We start from the raw sequence: 23,147 nt of genomic DNA, 5'->3' as shown, positions 1-23,147 counted from the left end.
AAGTGTCCTCTTTTATCATGAATTCTGAAAATAAAAGAAGAAATGAGGATGAGACATTTACAGATCAGCCAGAAGATAGTGACATAATCTCTGGGAATGGTGTATCTGAGGATGAATTTACTTTCCTGACTACCCAAACACTTGTACAGAAAACAGTTAATAACATTAATACCGCTGGTTTAACATTTCCAAAGACCAATAACATAACTGTCAACAGTTTCATGAAAGAAGAAGCAAACCATGTTAAGGATCTCTTAAAAACAAAAGACAAATCAAAGTTGCTTACAGCCACATCATACCTGAACTCTCATTCCCAGACACATACCACACCAATAGTGAGCAGATACACTCCCGTGTATGATGGAGCTCCAAAGAAAGTTGTTCTAGCCCCAAATACAACTAACTCAGATTATGTGTTAAACCACAGCAATGGCAGCCCATATATACATGAGAGAGAAATAAACAGACACTCAGGGGAGACTCTTACTTTCAGACGTACTGCAACAGAAGATACAGATAAAATTGAGCTTCTGCTCTCTGGAGACACAGAAGAGGTTGCAGCTGGGGCAACACCATCATACAACTTTCAGATCCCAAATGTAACCCCCCTGCAAAATGAAAGCCAGACTATATTTACAGCTGTCACCAAAACTGATAGAGAGCAGGACAAGATCACATTTCACACCACTCAAAAAATCACGTCTCCTCATCTCCTTCCTGGGTCTACAATCATCTCAAAACACCAAATCCAAATCGTTCCTCCTAAAAAATCACACGCAGGAAAGAGGCGAAACTTGCCTGGCAAACGTAGAATCATTCGGCCCAGCAAAATTTCAGACATCCAGTTTTTATTAAATAAATTTAAATTTAAACATCTGTCTGTAAACAAAGGGGACAATCTGACTTTACCAGACGCTGTGGAACAAGCCTCAGATTGTAATGATGAGGGGAGATTTAAAACTGGAGTATCTGCAGAAAAATGCAAAAGGACAGTGGATCAAAGCGTGGTCCGTCCTACGCCCATACTTAAAGAGTCTCAATATTATAAAACTTCTGTTGCAGAGGAGATCGAAGCAACCAAAGATGCTAATGTGCTTCTATTAACACCAATCACAACTACAAAGTGGCCTAAAATTACACTAGAGAATGTTAAAGGATTGTCGACTGTACAAGAGCACATGACAGTATCCGCAGCAAAACCTGACAGGCTGTCAACTACAGTATCTTCTGAATATTTGCAGTTTCCACATATTATTGCCTCTCCACCAATGGCAAAAGAAAAAAACATTCCGGAAACATCAACTGATGACGCATCAGGCTCTTCTTCCTATCTTGAACCAGATGCATCTTATAAAATCATACCTCTTTCAGCTACAAGGTTTCCTGCTTTCCATGAGTTGCCTACAGCAACAGAATCTACACCAAATTTAAACACTTTGGCGGCCCCACCAACAATGAAAATTGAGGCAAAGCAAAATTTTGATCAGGATAGGCTCTCAGGTTCTCACACTAGATTGTGGGGAAATCAGAAGCCTGGCTTCAAAGGAAGAGGGCAGGTCAAAACCCTAACAACACCAAAAACCTTGATTACTGAAATCACTGACAAATCTTCTACCAAATCCACCACTATAGCATCACACAGTCAGAACAGACGTGTGGGAGTAGGACCTCTGCCTACACCCTTTAAAGTAGGAGAGACACATCTGTCAGCTATTAATACTGACTCTGAGGCTTGGAGAAACTCTATTATGTCTTCTACCAACTTACCAGAATTCATCACTATGACAACTGAAACACCATCAACTTACAGAAGACATAGAGTGATTGGATCACACACTACACCACAATCGCAAACCCAGAGGAACACCAATGCAAACCCAGTGAACATTAACATGAAGTTTAAAGCAGAAAGGGGTTTGAGATACACAACACAGAGGCCCCTTATGGGTGTTCAGCCAACCGTTTATGATCAAAGATGCAAGGACTGTTTTGACTGTCATACCTCATCTGGTGTACCTCTGGGAAAATCAAACGAGAGAAGAGTGAGTTCACTCACAATGTTTGGTAAAACTGCAAAACAGTTGTACACTTTCACCTCATCTTCACACAATACTGATACAGGCAATTTAAATGCCTATGACCGCTCTTCCAGGTATGACTCCTCTAATACCAGAAATAGGTCATCTGTTGAGGATATAATTTACAAGCCAAGGATTATTGGTGGAAAAGCTGCCAGTTTTACTGTTCTTTCCAACTCTGATGCCTTCCTTCCCTGCAATGTGTCTGGCAATCCTGAACCCACTATCACCTGGAGACGATTTGTATCTACCACAGGTATATTTATACATACCACACATCATGCAAGTAAACTTCTCTGTTCAATTTCTTAAGAAGAATTTATATTATATTGCTTTTTCCCCTTTATATCACCAGGTATGATGGTGACAATCAAGAGCAAAATGGGTAAATTCGAAGTCTTGAAGAATGGAACATTGTCCATCCAAAGAACAAACATTAAAGACCATGGACAGTACATATGTTTTGCTGAGAATGAGCATGGCTCTGACAAGCTTGTGGTTACATTGTCAGTTCTGGCATACCCCACCCGTATATTGGAACAAAAGGTGAGGGAAGTTAAGGTTCTCGCTGGGAAGACTATGGAAGTGGAGTGCAAGACAGAGGGCAGGCCAATGCCGATTGTGTCATGGATTCTACCAAACCACACAGAAATTAAGAGTCCAAACACTACGCATGGAAGAGTAGCAGTAAGCTCAAAGGGCACACTTACTATCCAAAATGTGTCATCTTTTGATTGTGGAAATTACAAGTGTTTTGCAAGTAATAGGGGCAGTGCTGACACCGTCACTGTTCGTCTGCAAGTGGTAGCAGCACCTCCGCTAATACTGGAAGAGAAAAGACAGCTGGTAAAAGCTGATGTTGGGCAGAATGTCTTTTTGCCCTGTTCCAGTCATGGTGACCCCCAACCTACTACGCATTGGGTCCTAAATGATGGCACAATCATAAGGCCTCTTACATCCTCACACCCCAAGATATCTGTTTTTTTAAACGGTACGCTTCACCTGAGGAATGTAGCAATAACTGAAAATGGAAAATATGAGTGTGTTGCAACCAGCAGCACAACATCAGAGCGACTTGTGGCCACGCTATCTGTGAAGAGCACAGAAACGGCCCCTCAGATCATTGAGACATCACCACTAAAATCTGAACTGATATATGGTGGTCATCTTCAATTGAACTGCTCTGCTGTTGGGAACCCAAAACCCCATATCATTTGGAGGCTCCCTTCCAAGGGTCTTGTGGACCACTCAGTCAGGTAGGCTTATGAGATATTTAGCAAATTGTTCTTTTTCAAGGCTAGATGTGTTGGTTTGACATTTTCAGCTTTAAATGTCTGGTTCAACCAATGGCAAAAGCTGCTGGGAAACAATTGTTATTTAGTTATTGTAATAATTGCTGCTAAGACACATAAGTTATACACAATTCAATAACAACACTACATCGTTGACATAACTAAAATACTTGTAAATTTTGTTCTACAGTGTCAAGGGCTCCCTAGTTTAGTTTAGTTTAGTTTAGGGTGTCACCAGTTTGAACCCTACTCAGAGCAGATTTGGATAGAAATGCGTGTATGTCTAATTAAATTGTTTATTACCTTTATCGCTTAATTTCTGCAAGTATGTCTGTATTTATTAATTTCTTTATTCATGCACTTTATTTATACACTTTATTAAGTCATTTTGTATCCTCCATAGAAAACTACCATTTGTGAGGGCATGTAAGGGAAAGAATATGCTCTGATGTAATGCACCGCCACAACGGCTGATGTTATTGACGTAAGGATGGATGAGATATGTTTTGATATACCTGTATCTAATTCACTTAGAATGAATGCAGCCTCTTCACATACAGGATCCTCTATGAAAGCACATATGACATATCAGTCAGTGAGATGGTCTCTGTGTGATCATAACATGTGTATGAATGACTGTATTAATGAATGAATGAATGAGTTACACCCCTTGTGCTTTAAAGAGGGAGGAGATGGAAAGAAAAACTGGGTTTACCAAAGAAAAGCTGCTCCCGACCAGGTTAGGTTCACAGAGTAAGTTACTACGGTTACAGAGTCTTGAGTTACCCTTACAACTGATCATTACACCGTTATCGTTCATCTCGAAACGTGTGGGTATATGTGCCTTTACCTGGATTAAGTCTTATCTTCAAATAAGAAGTTGTTCTATCTTCTTCATGTCGGATGCAGCAATTGTGAAAGTGAAGCTATTTGTCTAGTATGGTAAATGCATGAGTAGTGAACACAAATACTGCAAGATGTGAAAACGCACATGCCTGGAGCAGCTTTCAATGTGACCACAGCGAATACCTCAGATATTTCCTGTCAGCATTGGAAATCAAACCTGCAACATTTGGGTTGCATGTCCGACTCTCAAACCTTTAGGCCACGACCCTTATCATGTGGTATTCGACAATTATCTGTTTAACACCCATCTTTTTCCCTCCTTATATGCTCTCTCGAGGGGCCTCATTTATGAAAACTTTTACATGTAATAAAACCATGCGTGATAGAATCTGCACAAAATTCCCTGTACACCTTACTGTACATCCCAATCAGGGGAAGAGCGTTCGTATGTATCTCCACCCCTATGCCTCCCAGAAATAACTATACATGAAGCTTTCAAGCCTAGTTTTAGTATGCATAATAACCATAATAATAATAAATATGCTTTCTATCGATGTATGGTGTGTTAGGATAGGACAAGATTTGACAGAGATACAACTATTTAAAACTCTTTAGTTTGATTAAGTTTTGAGTTTCTGACATTTTTTGTTTGCGATTTTGCTGAATCCACCAACAAAAATAAAGTACATGATATATTTACGGTAGGAAAAAAATATCTATATGGAACATGATCTTTACTTAATACCCTAATGATTTTTGGCATAAAAAGAATCTATAATTTTGACGCATTCAATGCATTGTTGGCTTTTGCGACTTATGACTGGTTTTGTGGTCTAGGGTCACATATTTTCATTCACTTGACGGTACAAGACATTTGGAAGATATGAGCCATTGGACCACTCTACCACCGGATCCAGCAGTGTCCACAATAATGGCAAGTGCCAAAATATTTTAGCCTAAACTAAACTAATAACTATATTCCTAAGCGCTGTCTGTGAACAAGCAACCGAACTGAAGCCTGTATTCTATCCTATATGCACGCGATGCGGGTAACCATAGTGACGAAAGTAAAACCCGAAGATTGCGCCTTCTTGGTGAAAAAGATGTATTTGTGCATTTGATTTTTGATTTGATTCAATTTATTGTCATTACACACATACAAGTACAGTGCAACGAAATGTATTTTTAGAAGAAGATAATGCATAACATGGGGAAGGTGGGGAGAAAAACATGTACACAATACACCAAAGACAAGACTTGCAACAGGGATAGGTAATCCAGTTCCGACAAGCAGCATCTGATTCTGCTGCCATGATGGCGCCGCATGCAGACCCACTTGTCAGGCTGGCGGGTCAAAGCGACGAAGGCATTGGATCTGGGTGTGAGTGGCCGCCCTCGAGTGCGGCCTATGTTTGTGTCTGTGTGGAAAAGTCTGTGTGTAATAGTCTATGCAGGTGTTTCAGTAGAAATTAGGGAGGGACAAGAGCGTCTCTCCGTACTGCTCTACTCAGGGTTGAATTTCAGCAGCAGCCTTGGCCAAGGCTGATACGGGGGAGTCGAAAGAGATAAGATTGATTGTTTGGTCTTTGGGCGAGCAACCGCATTCCATTTACACGGCTACTCTCTTTGTCCATTTTGTCCAATTTGGTCTCCAAGAATATCAAATTTTCTTTGCAAAGTCGTGAGCTTCTCCGTGATAGAATCCATATTGCGGTTAATAGTCTCATTTCCAGAGCCGACCGCTCTTCCCACGACTTCCATCATAACGGGCAGCCTTGTGAGACTTTTGAGAGCTGTTACCGTTTTCTTAATTTCTCGATAACAAACGGCACAGCCTAATCCAATCAGCATAATACCTGTTATCATGGTTCCGAATAGGTAGACATCTTCAATGTCCTCCACGGAAAGCGGAGCTAGACACACGATCCGCCATCTCTCCCAGGCGTCCATCGTGTAGCCAGCTGCAAACGTTCCGTCAGGGCAGGCAGGTTCCCCCGAACCCAAGCTTCTCGTCGAGAAGATCGTGTCAATAGCGTTTAGAGACCATTTGATCAGATCCATAATTTCAGTTGTAGAGCAGTGCAGAGAAAATCTCTCAAAAGATGATACGAGACGAGACACAAGGTCAGCAGGAAAGTAAAGGGGAGGACGGGAGCGAGAGAAAATGCGACTGCCTCCGTTGAGAGATAAGAGAAGGATGTGTGACTTTGCAGGCCTGATATCAGAGAAGCTAGTCTGCCCAACAGTGAAGGCAATACACCCAGATGTGTTAAAATGTAAAGTGATCATTTACAGTGCTTGAGATGTGAATCAGTCCCAGTAGAAAGACAAGCAAAGTTATATACAGAAAAATAACACTAAACAGTATAGAATTGCTCACGCCTCCAAAGCTGCACACTCGCTCGGCAGGTAATGTTTAGTTTCTAATAATCTTATGATTAGCTTCATAAAACGTAAATATATAATCAGGAGGCGCAGGGATTGTGTTTGTGAGGCCTGTGTCTGCTTTTTGAACTTTCAAACAGACGGCACTTGCATTGTGTGAATGACCAAAGGTCTTGGACTATAGAAACAATTTAGAAACAATGTCATTTACATGTTGGATGGCATGTATTTAATGTTTTCAATATCCATGTGCTTGTTTTTCCTAACCTATTTGTCTGAGCTCTTGATCAGCTGCACAAATCTTGGATCAAAAGCTTTTTCAGTCCAAAATCTTTTTACAAACTCTATTTACGGTAGCATATATTTATTAGCTAGTCAGAGATTTGAATATTAATTCAAATTGTACTCACTAGCGAGTGTGATTTTTAAATGTGGCAAAGTAGAAGTATTAGCTTAATATGTGACGAAGTACAGGTATAATTACAGACTTAAAACTTACTTACTCCTAAAAGTACAAGTATCAAAAAACAACTTAAATTTACAGTAACATGAGTAGTAGATCTTGCTACTTCCACCCCTGTTGGCAATGAAAGTAAACCATTTTTTTTAGCAGGAGCTACTTTCTGTACAGGAGCAAAGTTAGAGTCAGACTGAGGTTCTCTAGAGTTACTGGACGCACCTCTAAAGTTATCTTTTGTGGGTTGAGAGTACTGACAACCACGGTGAGCGTTGATATTCTTCTGAACCAATTTAGCCTTATCAAGACCAGTTGTAGCTGATGGTAGGTCTCTGGATAGCCAGGTATGCCTTCAGCACTTGCCTGGTCAATTCAATTCAATTTTATTTAAACACAGCGCAGTACATGGTGTTTATAGAACAAGCTAGATTATTCTAGTTAATAATATCTAATGTCAGCATCTCCTGGTGGTTTATTTTGCATATGTTGCATTAAGTGAATGCTTGGCTGAAAAGATGCGTTTTTAATCTAGATTTAAATTGGGCGAGTGTGTCTGATCCTCGAATAATATCAGGAAGGCTATTCCAGAGTTTAGGTGCTACGTATGAGAAAGCTCGACCCTCTTTGGTGGATTTAGTTATTCTAGGTGTTATCAAAAGTCCTGAGTTTTGAGATCTTAGAGAGCGTGATGGCTTTTAGTGTGATAGAAGCTCTGTTAGGTAGGTAGGGGCTAAACCCTTTAAGGCTTTATAAGTGATTAAAAGAACTGTAAAGTCAATACGATACTTAATGTGTAGCCAGTAAAGGGTTGATAACATTGGGGTTATGTGATCATATTTTCTGGTCCTGGTTAGAACTCTGGCAGCTGCGTTCTGAACTAACTGTAGTTTGTTTATTGATGATGCAGGACAACCACTAAGTAGCTCATTACAGTAGTCAAGTCTTGAGGTCATAAATGCATGAATAAGAATTATTCATTATATTGCGTAATTTGGCAAAATTTCTAAATTGGAAGAAGGCTGTTATTGTGATATTTGAGATGTGATTACCAATTGACAGATTGCTGTCTGATATAACGCCTAGATCTTTAACTGAAATATTTTGTTTAGGCCTACGTGTCTGTGGTCCAAAAAGTAATATTTCTAATTTATCTGAATTTAAAAGAAGGAAATTACAGGTCATCCAATGTTTTATATCTTCGATGCACTCTGCTAATTTGGATAGCTGGAAGGAATCATCTGGTTTTGAACAATGGAACAAGGAGATATCTTCACTCGTTCTCTGGCCACCTCCTAGGATTTTGCAAGACGTCCGATGCAAAGCAAGAATGTCCTCCCCCTGCTGGAAGACTGACAACTTTGGCAGTCTGTTCAACTCCATGGTGTTTGGTGAGTCTAGGTCTCTGGTATACTGCGCTTCTGCGTGGGGCTGCCTTCGCTTTCCTCCCCTGTTGGATGGACAGCTTGCAGAATGTTTTTTTGTGGATCCATGGAAACGCAGATTTTTTGACAGATTAAACAGATTAAGTTTTTTATAAAACGCATAAGAAAAACGTATCTTCTCACCTTTCAATCACAACAAGGTTTGAAGTGTATTAAACTGGTTTCACTGTCGTAGTTAACTCCCACCAATGCAACTCGCTTCTAAGACTTTTTGTCTTTTCAGACTAAAATTGAGCTCAGCACAGTACAGGTGATTCACACATTGTCTCTCTATCTCTCTCTTTTATCTCTGTGTCACATTTCAAGTGGACAGAGTGCTAGAACTAACGGGCCGTAACTGACAAAAACTATTTTATGACAAAAATTGTACTGTAAACATCAATAACAGCTTTAACTTTTTAAACTTGTCAAATGATCATGGTATCTTCGCATCGGGTGGTTGGTCTCCTCTACGAAGAACCACCTGATGCGATTTTAATGCTAGCCTATGGGTGCTTCTCAATATGCTTCCTCATTACCTCGCTCCTTTATTCTTCATCATATTACCTGGAAACTGATCGAGCTTATCCATCTTTCAGGACCTCTCAATTCTGTAATTGCATTTGCAAGTGTCATTGGACTGACATTAGATTATGGAGGTTACATCTTTAAATGCTTTAAAGTCGGTTTCAAATAGAATTTTTTGTCATTAAGCCTCTGAGAAGTTAAACTATTCTAACTGTTGTTTAAGTGTACGGGTAAAAAAATACCCGTGTTCGTGTGGCCAGGGCCTAAAACAAGAAATGTGTTTGATATCATTCAGTGCTGCACAGACCCATTTGCGTGTGACATTGAAGCACTGCGAGAGCTCTGTATACTTTCGAATTAGTCTAGCCGTGCTGCAAGGTCTGAGAAGTGCCGCGTGAAATTGAACAGTTTAATGATTTTCTGCAAGATGGCTGTGCTGATTGCCAAAAATAAATATGTGTCTGCCGCGGATTTTTCCATAAGTGACGTATTTGAAAACAAATCAATAAGTTAATGGCATGGCAGACGAGGTGGTGGTGCCAAAAAAAGGACTCTGGGACTGTAACACAGATCCATAAAAGGGAAGGAAAGAGGCGGGAACTGGCGAACATTTAACAAAACTTTAATTAAATAAACAAACACGGAAGTAAAAGACCTTAAAACACAAACTTAACACATGTCCGGGCCCGGTCCTGTGTCGTCATACACTCCTGTTGCTCCTCTCTTATGTTTCCTGAGCTTAAGAGGCCTTATAACAGTAACCTTATATGCTTTAGGCATATGTCCTAATGTCAGAGATGAGTTAATAATGCTAAGTAGAGGATCTATAATTTCTGGCAGCATCTCTTTCAGTAGATTTGTAGGTATAGGGTCTAACATGCATGAAGTTGATTTAGATGATCTAATGATTTTAGATGGTTCATCGTGATCTACGGAAGAAAATAAACGTAATTTCTCCTTAGGGACACTGTTGTTAGTCGTTTGTTCAGCGGGTTTCGCATCTGGTTGCATAGTTATAATTTTTTCTCGAATATCTTGGATTTTATTTGTGAAATAGTTCATAAATTCATCACTGCAATGCTGGTATACAGAATCAGAAGTCGCTGACGAGTTATTTTTGGTTAATTTAGCCACTGTATCAAATAAAAACCTAGGGTTATGCTGGTTCTGAGAAGGTTGAGTTACATTTTCAATGGTTAAGTCAAGATCTTCAACGTTATTACTCATGCTAGAGATTTGAAACAATTCAGGCCGATTATCAAGAAACGCACCTTTGCCATAGTACCTAGTTCCATGCTCTAACCACGGTTCTGCATGTATGAGTGAATGTGTTGCACAGTTTAAAGTGCTACATGTGTGACGCTCGTGGACTTGTATGCGTCTCACAATATGAGGAAATAAACACATGAACATCATGCCCAGAGTTCCCTGAGAGATTATTTCAGGTGCATTTAACAGTTTTCACTGTTTGACAAAAACTATCGTCATTGAACTACACACACTGAAACTCAAGTGTCTATTGAGGTAGTGTCTTAACGATGACCCGTCAAAATACTCGAATGGATAAAATTTCTATAGTATTTGATATAGCAAATTGTGGTTTTCTTGTTGTAAGTTGATAAACTATAGTATACTTTTATATTTACTATAGTAAGGTTCATGACGCTATATTATCTTGAGTTTCCTAAAGGCCTAGTAAATTTTATACTATACTACAGTATTGTATGTGGATATAAAATTACTATTGTATAGTTTATGAAAACACACCCAAGATAAGGAGAGAGAAACACATGTCAAATATCAAACAGACTATAAATTCCTATATACAGTGTTAATTCAATAAAACTAAAAAATTCTAGCAGCCCCCGGCCAGGCAAACAGTGCAAAACAGTGTTTTGCATAGTAAAAAATGGACAACATAGAACAATAAAGAAATGGGTAAACAAAAAATAATAAGGCCCTTATTGATCCATTTGTATATAACATCAATGTACTTTGTCGTTAACCAGTCTCTTTATGTGATGATCCTCATTTGTGTTTTTTAAAGATGATAACACTCGTGCTGTTTTGCCTGTGTTACAAAACTCTGTAGCACCAGTGCTATGTGCAAAAAAGTTTATATTTTCAATTTAGATCGTGGATCGATATTCTCTTTTATGAAGCTCGGCCAGCCCTATTTTAGTGTGATATTTTGAGTATTGTATGTCTTCTTTTTCTATGCTGATCGTACGGCACTTTGATCTGCTGTAGTTTTATATAGAAAGTGCATAAATTAATAAAACTAACAATTAACAGTACATATAAAAAGCATGCAATACGTCAGTAACAAAGACCGCTCAAGACAGCTACTAAAGTGATTATTGAGAAGTTGTATACTTACAAAGGGTTCAGTTTATGGCAGAAACATTTTTACACTTAAGAGCAGCCACAAAAATCTGGATTACATCTTGTTTTATAGCATGCGAGTAAAGCCTTAAAGGGATAGCTCACTTAAAAATCATTTACTCACCCATAGGTTGTTTAAAACCTACCGTGGTCTGTTAAACACAAAGAAAGATATTTGTAAGAATGTAAGCAAATTTCAGTTCTGTGACATCATCCACTACCATAGTAGGAAAAAAAGATTGTATCTTTGTTTTGTTCTGTTGAACACAAAGTTAGATATTTTGAAGAATACAGGAACACAAACCGTTCTGGGGCACCTTCGCATTACCATTTAATTTGTCGTACTATGGCAGTAATTTATACAGGTATGAAATGACATGAGAGTGAGTCAATGATGACTGCATTTTCATTTTTGGGTGAACTATCACTTTAAATTCTTTTCTGAATAGTCATTCATACAGCACTTCAACAAATGTTGCAAAAACAAGCCATGACATGTAGTGCTCTGTTTTTAATTTATGCAATCCCTTAGAATGTTTTCCAGTCCTTTTGGCTTAAAAATGGGCATTGAGTTGTTGCTGGATATCTTATCAAACATCACAAAAGGGGCATGGTTTCAGGAATTGATTCTCGGCAGTCGAGTAAGTTTAGGATATGCTTTCAGGCATTTAATTACATCGGATTGTAACCTATAAATGTGAAAATACATGAACATTTATAGTGATTTGCTAGTCTGTGAATAGCAGGTTAAAAAAACACAGACATATTGAATGTATTTACTGAAACAATTGCTGTGTATTGTTAAAAAGTATCATATTTTCATTTCAGAATGGGAAGCCGCATAAAGGTCCTGAAGAACGGCACTCTCGTCATTGAATCGGTTAATGAGAAGGATTCCGGAGACTTCATCTGCTTTGCACGCAGCAAAGCAGGGGATGATTTACAGCTGATGAGGGTTTCTGTGTCTATGAAGCCAGCTCGGATTGAACCAAACATCTTTAGTAAGAAACAAGTGCTTTACGGCCATGACCTAAAAGTGGACTGCGTGGCAGCTGGCGTACCCATCCCAGAGATATCTTGGGGGCTGCCTGATGGTACCTTAGTTAATAGCGCTGCGCAATCTGATGGAGCTGGAGAAGTTCAGTCCAAGCGGTACACAGTGTTTAATAATGGTACGCTGTACTTCAATAAAGTAGAAATTGGTGAGGAGGGTAATTATACCTGTTATGCAGAAAACAAACTGGGTAAGGACAAGATGCATGTTCACATTAATGTGGTAACTGCAGTCCCTCGTATTCAACCCCCAAACCATACCCATGCCAAGGTAAGGCCAGGTGGAAATGTCCGCTTTGACTGTAAGGCTAAAGGGGAGCCCAAGCCCAAGGTCCTGTGGATGCTGCCATCCAAAGATATAATTGCTGCATCTAACGAGCGTTGCTTAGTGCACGCCAATGGGTCTCTTGATATACGCGATGTTAAACTGGCTGACGCTGGAGAGTATGTCTGCATGGCTCGTAACGCAGCAGGTGAGGAAACTCAAGTATATAAACTGGACATTGATGGAAATCCACCCATCATCAATGGCTTCAAACAGAATAGAACTGTGGTGAAAGATATAGCAGTTAAGTACTCTAGAAAACTAATAGACTGCAAGGCTGAGGGATATCCTCCCCCAAAGATCACATGGATCATGCCGGACAATATATTTCTAACAGCACCATACTACGGAAGCCGGATTAATGTTCATAGCAACGGTACGCTAGAGATCCGTAACATTCGGCAATCAGATCGAGCAGAGTTCATCTGTATGGCACAGAATGATGGAGGTGAGGCGGTCATGTTGCTTCAACTGGAGGTAACCGGCATGCTCCTGAGACCCATTTTTAAAAATCCTTTTAATGAGCGGCTGGTGACTCGGGTGGGAAGAACCGCAGTGCTGAACTGTTCTGCTGACGGACAACCCGTGCCAGAAATCACATGGATACTACCCAATAAAACTCGCCTCAGTAGAGAGCGTGACAGTGGCTCAAGATATCTCCTGGGTAAGGATGGCACCCTCGTCATTCACAACTCCAGGAGAGAAGATGCAGGTAAATATCGTTGTGCTGCCAAAAACCAGGTGGGCAACATTGAGAAGCTGATCGTGTTTGAGGTGTTTCAAAAGCCTTACATTCTAACACGCCCCAGAGGGATGATTCGCTGTGCTTCTGGAGAGCCTCTCTACCTGCATTGCCTGACAGATGGACGTAAAGCCAGCATTTCCTGGATCATGCCAGGAGGTCATGCTCTTGCCCATCCGCAGGTGAGCGGACGGTACCATTTAATGGAAAACGGAACGCTTGTTATACGAGAGACAACCATTAATGATGGCGGCAACTATGTGTGCCAAGCGAAGAATGAAGCTGGCGTGGCACTTCTGACCGTGCCTGTTATAATCATGGCATTTGCACCCCAGATCATTAACGGACCTCCACCAGCTGTGAGAGGAGTGACTGGAGTTCCTGTTCATCTTTCATGTATTGCCAGGGGAGTTCCAAAGCCAGATATCACATGGGAGTTGCCAGATCGCTCGGTTCTTTCCTTGACAGAAAACAGACAACTTGTAGGCAGTCAGCTACTACATCCACATGGGACACTTGTCATTCAAAATCCCACAAGAGCAGATTCTGGAAATTACAAGTGCACTGCTGTGAACTTTCTAGGCAGGGATACCAAAATGACATACATGACAGTCATATAGGTAGAGTTAATAGGGTGATGACAGGATGCTCTTCTGAAATGTCTTGGTTTAACAGAATAATGGGTACGTCGATCTGCCACGGACAGTAGTCTGGATAATGATGCTGTTTGAGTGATGCTAAAAACATTGGAAATTACTTTTTATATCAATGCTTTCATCAGTCCTTCTGACAAGTTTATATTGACATTGAACCTTAAAATATGTATATATTTTAAAATTGCATAAACAGCATGACAGAGAATCACTGTTTAGTTTCAGTCAGTGTTTGACATGCCCATGCGCTCCTATGTAATGAATGAATATTATTGAGTTTATCTAACATTGGAAAGGCAAATTCAATGGTTAAAATTTTCAATGTAGTTTTAGAAAGTCTGAGTAGAATAAACATTCTATTTTCAAATGAACAATGTTTCATGTAATAATATTCAAATAATTTTTACTTCACGCTCACTCTTTAAGATGTATTGCGGCACATTCTGCTAACAGGTCAGAAGCTCTTGAAGCAAGGCTCTACTGGTTCTACTTTCACAACATTCCTTGCCCTCCAACATTTCAACCTTTGCTTGCATCAATACCTTACACCACACCATCTGAGGGCTTTCTGGAATTTCACAATGCCATTTTAGAATCCACACCTCTGTTCTTCACTCACAAGGGACAGATTCATCTTTATTCTGTCCATCCACCCAAGTGAACCTCTTAGAATGCCCTACATGAAGATGTCAAATGATAAACCTGAATTCTACTCGGTCCCTGTCATCAAACAAAAATGTGCTGGCACACAGCATGAAGCAACCAAGGGTTTGTGCAGTACATTAAACGTACTATAAAGATTGTCGGGATTCTCTCATAGTGCCACATAAAAATAAAAGACAACAACACTCATTTTACGTTGATCATTCCATTAGACAATTTTGAAAGGCCATAGATAACATTGACATTCTGTGGCAAAGAACATTATCTTATTACCTTATTACAATAATGTCAGGTCTAATGAGTGAACTCAAAGTCTACATTTCTCTGTTCAAATGAAGTCTAGACTCCAGAGTCCAGACATGTACACAGAAAACAACGAAAAAAGCCTGCCTTCCATAATCCGTCTTATCGTGTTTAATGTGAACGTACAGAGGACAGTGTTATTGCTCAGAGGTTGCTTAGTTGTTTCTCCTAAAATTGCCTACAATCCCTCTATGATCTCTAAAAGAAAATGAGATATGAAAGAGATTTCATCTTCATTTTTGCGTTCTTGTGGGTAATCATAATGAAGCTCAATCTGTTCTTCCTTCCCAGCTAGTTTCTTCCTTCCTGTAGAAACTTTCAAGATTGAACCCGTTCACTTTCATTGTATGCACACAAAACCACTGAGACATTTCTTAAAATATCTTCTTCTGTGTTCTGCAGAAGAAAGATTCATATAAAGGTTTACAACCACATGAGGGCAGGGACAGACTTGGAGTAAAAAACATCCCTGGATTTCCCCCCAAACAACTGAAATAACAGAACTATTCTACAATTTAAGTATACATATGGCCTTGTTTCCATATCCCGGTGGGGACTTAAACCTGAATGCACACCAACTCATGAGCCCTCGTGTCACCGTGGGGACCAAAATTGAGGTCAGAAAGCTAATAATCAGAACATTATATTTGAAAATCTAAAAATGCAAAAGGTTTGCAATGATCTTTATGTTTAGGGGTAGGGCAGAAAATATACAGTTTGTACAGTATAAAAATCATTACGCCTATGGACTGTTCCCACAGAGATAATAAACAAGCCGCGTGTGTGTGTGTGTGTGCCTACATGTCACTATCAAAATAAGATAATTTTGGTGTCTAGTGTTGCCAGACATTGAAGAAAGTCACGATGCAGTGAAAATATTTGCAAACTGACTCATTCTCCAGTTGAAAGTTACATTGGAGCAATAACCCTAGGCTGCTTCGTTTACTCTTCTTTCCAGAAAGTCCAGATGGCCAGTCCACCCTTGCACGAGGGGGAATAAGTTATGACAGAATTCTTTTTGGGGGGTTCTGTTTAGGGAAACATTGCTGTTGTTTGTCCACTGTTATGAAAATAGAAGACACGCAATGTCTTTTTAAATTAGTAGACAATGTAGCTAGTCATCGTTTTAGAGAACGACTTTTGCTAGAGAGATTGTATGTCAAGCAATACAAGGGGAAAAATTATGCCAGCTGTTAGACCCAAATACACTTCATCTGCCAAATAGTCTACTTCCTCTAGGAGTCTAAAATCTCTAAGAGGCGGTTGCCCAGACAAGGACTAGCATAAACCAGGACTAGGCCTTAGTTAAATTAGGTTGATTACAAAAACATACTTTAAAAAACATTCCCCTCTCACAGGAGCCACCCGCTACTGCAGCAGCGATCACACCATCAGGGCCTAAACCCTCGTTCTCATTTCCTACCCTGAACGCAGGCTACCATCTGCTAGTCGTTGGGGGGTATGCGTTGCCCGGATGCTCTGCCGGGTTAATGCGCCTTTTGGGGAAAGGGCTCTGGGTTCGGGCTAATACCGAGCTCAGAGCCCTCTCCCCAGACAGCACGCCAAATACACATAACTTCTAACCTGCTTTATAATTATTAGATAGGGGAACTCGTGAATTGCTAATTATTTGACAATTTATTATAATAAATATCCCAAATGTAAAACATTGTGCAATTTTGCTGACACACACATAAACACTCTACTTAGTTTTGTGGCTGTAAATTGAATACTTTTGAGGTTTTAAAAAAATATTTTTGTATAAGAGTCCATAAAGACATACCGTAGCAATATTTACATATGATTTGACGGTGTGGCCAGCAGGGCGGGACGAGAGCCGTGACGGAACAGTGCGAGGCCGGTGACACGAGTCATAACAAGCATTAGCTGTATATGCACCAGTCTCGCATCTCTCACGGAGGAGCTCTGGGAGCATAAGAGAGGAACAACAACAGGAATGTAACACGGTGGCAGGAACCGGCGAAAATAGAACAACTTTTAATGTAACAAGAACAAACAATAAAACAAACTTAAAATGCTGGCAGCTTCTTCACATTCGACTGCCAGCCACAATAACACATCACATTAAGTCCAGGTCTGTTTCCCTGTTGTCGCTCATCCTTTTATGCTCCTGGAGCTCCTCTGTGAGAGATGCGAGACCTGTGCACGCGTTATTGTTCGCGTGGCCGGCCTCGTGCCATTCCCTCATGGCTCTCGTCCCGCCCTGCTCGCCACATACGGTTTTTGTAATAAATATCAAACATCTAAAACATAGCTAACACACACATGAACACTGTACAGTTGGTTTTGTGGCTTCAAGACATTCCCTTTAAATGCTACTGAGCTTTAAAATATTTGTTTTTGTCAATAAGTTCATACAGACCCAAGTAAAGTTGGTTCTACGTTGGATGTAAGAAAGATATTCATCCGTTAAAAATCTGTTCGATAGAAATGTGACCCGATGGTGCTCAGGCCATGTAGAGAGTGTCTACAAAGTACGTAAACATGGAAGAGGAAACTTTCAATTGGTAATCGTTGGTTTTAATTGATTATTTTATTTATTTTCGGGGGAGAACAACTTTGAAATGTTTTAACACAATGTGAGAGTAAACAATAATAAAAATAATCATTATTATGATTATTATGATTGTATGGGGAGCCTATTACTCAAATAGAAAAAACTGTTGTGATGGCAAATCAAAAATGTATTTATCAGCTGTAAAGTTTTTTTATTAGATTTGTTTTTGCTTATTCTCCCCTGGTTGAGAATGACTGATCTATTATAGGTCTACTCCTTTCCATTTTCACTATTGTTTTGTTGTACTATGATTCTTTATTTTTTTAAACATTTAATGTTATTATGAAATACTGCATTCACCTAATAAAGTTGTTAAACTGTTAAAAGTGATTGAGTTGCAACCATCCTAATAATTAAGATTTATGTATTTTGACTGCATTTAGAATTTACATCCGTTTGGATTACACATTTTTAACCTTAACAGAGTAATAAACTATGATATTTATTTATTAAATAATAAGATTCGTGTAATTGTATCAATAAATCTGATTAGATTCAAATTCATAAGAAACAGGATAAGGTATTCTTACATACAAATAATACAATTTAATTAAAATGCATCACATTTAAGTAATCTTATAGTATCTTATCTTGGGTCTGTATGGACTCCTAGTAATTTAAAATGCATTTATACATTTGTATTTATTTACTCCTTCCCAGTCACAATATTCTACATCCAAATCTAAATACAACACACGAAAAGAACATCCAGACCACATAATTTCACATTTGATCAATTTATTAATATTTTAAGACATTAAAGCCTTAAAATGTTAGCAACAAGGGGCTAGCAAGAAAAAAAAGTTTGAAGAAGGAAACATCAGTGTATATAAAATATAAAGCATTGCAATTTTCAGTGCATGGACTTTCGGTTACAGCTTGGTTTCATCCAGTTCCTTCAGGATTTTCTAAAATGCTTCAAACGTGTACTTGAGGACCAAGGGCAACACTCAGCAGGTTTCGCAGAACTTATACACATTCAAGTACCGTACCAATATCTGTAGGTTTGTCTCCAGGATCAACACATTCTGCCCAAATGACGTAGATTCTTATGGTTGTTTTCTGTACAGTACAATCCCAGATTTAGCCTCTTCACTTTCATAGTCCTGGAGGATAAACAAAGAACAATGAGTTTTCATTATAGATTTTTTTAAACCTGAATGCAAACCCTGCACCCTGAATCTGAGGTGTATACTGTATTATGAGTTTCTTTTCTTTTCTATTTTGTGTCCTCAAAATGTCTAAGTGACTGGAAGGCAGTGTTCGAAGACTGTGGTCGACTTGTCTTTTGCTGTTTAATCCATCTTTCACTTCGGAGCCTTCGTATCCTGATGCTGATGACTCTGCAGATACTATCAACGTGTTGCTGGTCTTAGACGTGGTGCAGCGGATTGTCCCTTTTCCTGTGACTTCCCCTGGGCGTCTCGGCAACTTCCAAGGCATCTCTCTAAAGAGCGAGCCCTTTTCAGGGCTTAGTGTTTCTTCAGCGCGGCATGTCCCGCTGTGCTCGTGGGTGCGGCGCACTCATCGAGGAAGGGGACGGACACGATGTCTGCTTCGTGTGTCTGGGACTCCAGCACGCTGAGGCAGCGTTTGTGGATACATCTTGCCCGCACTGCGGGCGGATGGTAATTCAGACGTTGCGGTCACGGGTAGCTGCGTTCTTCCGAGAATCAGCCGCCACCTCGAGTGCTTTCCGTTCTGCGGCAGCAGTGGCATCAGCCCTGCCGTCCGCTTCGGCGAGCACCGAGGATGATCGGGGAATTACCGTGAGCCTCAATCCGTCAGCCATCGGCTCGCGGACCGTTCACGCCCCGCCTCGCTCGTCTGACCGTCCCGGAAAAGGCGGTACGCCGCCTTGTTCCTCCGTCACGTACTCGGACACGGGCGACCTCTTGGCATCCGACCCCGACGCTTCCTTAGAGCTTCCCCCTCCAGGGGGTCGAGCTCAGGATGAAGCGGACGTCGAGATGTCAACCATGCTTTCCCGGGCCGCCGCGAGTATTGGGCTGCAGTGCACCGCACCGCCTCTTCCCCAACGCTCGCGGTTGGACATGTGGTATCTGGGGACCGGCCGTGACTCTAAGCCACGGTCGGCGCCGGTACCATTCTTCCCGGAAGTGCATGAGGAGCTCAGTCGGACCTGGAACGCCCCCTTCTCGGCGCGTGCGCGTCAGACTGGCTCGGTCGCCCTGACTTCCCTCGATGACGGGGCAGCTAAGGGCTATGTCGCCATCCCACAGGTGGAACGTGCAGTCGCGGTGCACCTGTGCCAGCAGACAGCTGCCACCTGGAGGGATCGACCAAGGCTCCCTTCCAAGGCTTGTAAGTTTTCGGCATCGCTGGTGTCGAAGGCTTACAACGCTGGGGGTCAAGCTGCCTCGGCTCTTCACGCCATGGCCATCCTGCAGGTCCATCAGGCCAAGGCGTTGAAGGAGTTGCACGAGGGAAAGTCCGACCCGGGGCTAATGCAGGAGCTCCGCACTGCCACTGACCTCGCTCTTCGGGCAACGAAGGTGACGGCGCGAGCCCTGGGTCGTACGATGTCCACACTGGTGGTCCAGGAGAGACACCTTTGGCTAAACCTTGCGCAGATGCGGGACGCTGAGAAGGTTCGCTTTCTCGACGCCCCCATCGCGCAGGGTGGGCTGTTTGGTGATACGGTCGAGGACTTCTCTCAGCAGTTCTCGACTGTAAAGAAGCAGACGGAGGCGATTAAGCATATCCTGCCCCGCCGCGACCCGGCCGCCTATCGTCCGTCGAGGTCCCGCGCGGCGTCTGCTTCCCAGCAGCCCCGCCCCTCTCCGACTCAGACTCCGGCCCCAGCGCCCCCTGCACAGGCGGCCTCCGGGAGAAGGACGTCGAAGAGGAGAGCACCATCCCGTCACCAACCTCCGCGGAAGCAGAAGCGTTCCTGACGGGGTGAACTTAGGGAGATCGAGTTCACCGGGCCCGACCCAGGCAACTACATCGCTGAAGGGTCGGATTGGGACGGTACCTGCCCCGTCCTAGCAACACCAGCCGGGCCCTTTTCAGGGCCTGGTGCCCATATTCTCACGAAAAGAGCTGTCTCTCTCCCTGGGTCTTTTTTACAGCCGCTCTCACCCTCCGCAGGACGGTGTTCGGCAACCCCACGTTGTGTTTCGGCGAGACACACGGTTGGGTATACTCTCAGTGGCCACCAGCACCCTCAGTCAGACGGTGCGGTATGCCGCGATATCGCCCGACAGGCCGTCTCGGCTATGCGATTCAGTTCGCCAAGCGCCCACCCAAGTTTCGGGGCATCCTCTTCACCTCAGTGGGAGGGGTAGATGCTCCCGTGCTTCGGGCCGAGGTCGCTACCCTTCTGGCGAAGGGGGCGATCGAGCTCGTCCCTCTGGCCGAGATGTACTCCGGGTTTTACAGCCCGTATTTCATTGTCCCCAAGAAAAGTGGCGGGCTCCGCCCCATCTTGGACCTGCGTACCCTGAACAAGCACCTACACAAGCTGCAGTTCAGGATGCTAACGCAGAAGCGCATCCTGACGTCCGTCAGGTGTCAGGATTGGTTCATGGCGATCGTCCTGAAGGACGCGTACTTCCATGTGTCCATCCTCCCTCGTCACCGGCCGTTCCTACGGTTCGCTTTCGAGGGACAGGCATATCAGTACCGCGTCCTCCCATTTGGTCTGTCCCTGTCTCCTCGAGTCTTTACGAAGGTCGTGGAGGCCGCCCTCACTCCCCTCAGGGAGCAGGGGGTGCGCATACTCAACTATCTCGACCACTGGCTCATCTTGGCGCACTCGCGAGATCTGTTGTGTACACACAGGGACCTGGTGCTCCGGCACCTAGACCATTTGGGGTTACAGGTCAACCGAGAGAAGAGCAAGCTCTCCCCGGTGCAGAGCATCCTCTTCCTCGGTATGGAACTCGACTCTGTCTCCATGACTGCACGTCTTTCTTCCGAGCGTGCCTAGTCAGTAATGACCTGCCTGAGGAACTTCAGGCAGCAGCCAGCGGTCCCGCTGAAACTTTTTCAGAGGCTCCTGGGACACATGGCGTCCTCGGCGGGGGTGGTCCCCCTCGGGTTGATGCACATGAGACCGCTACAGCACTGGCTACAGAGCAGAGTTCCTTGGAGTGCGTGGCACACCGGCAACAGGCGCGTCGCGATCACGCCCTTCTGCCGGCGCACCCTAACCCCATGGTCTTCAATGACCTTTCTGCGGACAGGGGTCCCTCTTGGGCAGGTTACGAGGCGCGTCGTGGTGACGACAGACGCCTCCCTGCAGGGTTGGGGTGCTGTGTGCAACGGGCACGCAGTGTCGGGTCTCTGGACGGGCCCCCGCCTGTGCTGGCATATCAATCGCCTAGAGTTGTTGGCGGTGCTGCTTGCACTGAGGAGGTTCCTTCCCCTCGTGCAGGACAAGCACGTGCTGGTCCGGTCGGACAGCACGACTGCCGTGGCATATATCAACCGACAGGGTGGTATTCGTTCACGGCAGCTATCGCAACTCGCCCGACGCCTCCTCCTGTGGAGCCAGCAGGTGACGAAGTCTCTGTTAGCCACGCACATCCCGGGCGACCTGAACCAGACAGCCGATGCGCTCTCTCGTCAGTCGACGCCCCGCGGAGAGTGGCGGCTCCACCCCCGCGCAGTCCAGCTCATTTGGGTGCAGTTCGGGCAGGCACAGGTGGACCTGTTCGCCTCCCTGGACACCACCCGTTGCCCGCTTTGGTACTCCCTGACCGAGGGCCCCCTCAGCACGGATGCCCTGGCGCACAGCTAGCCGCGGGACAAGCGGAAGTACGCCTTCCCCCCAGTGAGCCTCATTGCACACGTCTTGTGCAAAGTCAGGGAAGAGGAGCATCAAGTGCTACTAGTTGCGCCTTACTGGCCCAACCGGACTTGGTTCTCGGAGCTAATGCTCCTGACGACAACTCCCCCCTGGCCGATTCCCTTGACGAAGGACCTTCTTTCTCAGGGGAAGGGCACGTTGTAGCATCAGAGACCAGACCTCTGGAACCTCCATGTCTGGCTCCAGGACGGGACGAGGAGATCCTGAGTGGTCTACCCCCAGCGGTGGTGGAAACCATTACTCAGGCTAGGGCCCCGGCCACGAGGCAGTTATACGCATTGAAGTGGCGCCTCTTCTCGTCCTGGTGTTCTTCTCGTGGAGAAGACCCACGGTTATGCTCGATCGGGAGCGTGCCGTCCTTCCTGTAGTCAAGACTCGAGAGCAATCTCTCCCCTTCCACGCTGAAGCTGTATGTAGCCGCTATTGCCGCTCATCACGGACCAGTTAGTGGGAAGTCTCTGGGACAGCACGACCTGGTCATTAGGTTCCTGAGGGGCGCGAGGAGGCTGAATTCAGCCCGTCCGCGCCCCGTTCCCTCTTGGGACCTCAATGTGGTCCTGGCGGGCCTCCAGAGGCCCCCCGTCGAGCCCCTCGGAGATGC

The 23,147-nt window shown here is 43.3% G+C and overlaps 1 protein-coding gene across 1 annotated transcript; it reads left to right on the top strand.

Annotated features, from left to right (window-relative positions):
• The first annotated feature begins 1 nt into the window (after window position 1).
• Window positions 2-14,534, top strand: igsf10 (immunoglobulin superfamily, member 10). Its single transcript, XM_079481380.1, has 3 exons — window positions 2-2,334; window positions 2,434-3,334; window positions 12,221-14,534. The coding sequence occupies exons 1-3, from the start codon at window positions 18-20 to the stop codon at window positions 14,130-14,132; spliced, it is 5,130 nt and encodes a 1,709-aa protein (XP_079337506.1). The 5' UTR covers window positions 2-17; the 3' UTR covers window positions 14,133-14,534.
• The last annotated feature ends 8,613 nt before the right edge of the window (window positions 14,535-23,147 follow it).

This window comes from Barbatula barbatula, assembly GCF_947034865.1.
Source record: "Barbatula barbatula genome assembly, chromosome: 19".
NCBI classification, from domain to species: Eukaryota; Metazoa; Chordata; class Actinopteri; order Cypriniformes; family Nemacheilidae; genus Barbatula; species Barbatula barbatula.
This window is presented reverse-complemented; position numbering and strand designations above follow the sequence as displayed.

Excerpts from the sequence above, each read along its gene's own strand:
- igsf10 (XM_079481380.1), top strand. The coding sequence starts at position 18 with ATGAATTCTGAAAATAAAAGAAGAAATGAGGATGAGACATTTACAGAT. Across the intron at positions 2,335-2,433 it reads ACGATTTGTATCTACCACAG|GTATGATGGTGACAATCAAG; the intron begins GTATATTTATAC and ends TTATATCACCAG. Across the intron at positions 3,335-12,220 it reads CTTGTGGACCACTCAGTCAG|AATGGGAAGCCGCATAAAGG; the intron begins GTAGGCTTATGA and ends TTTTCATTTCAG.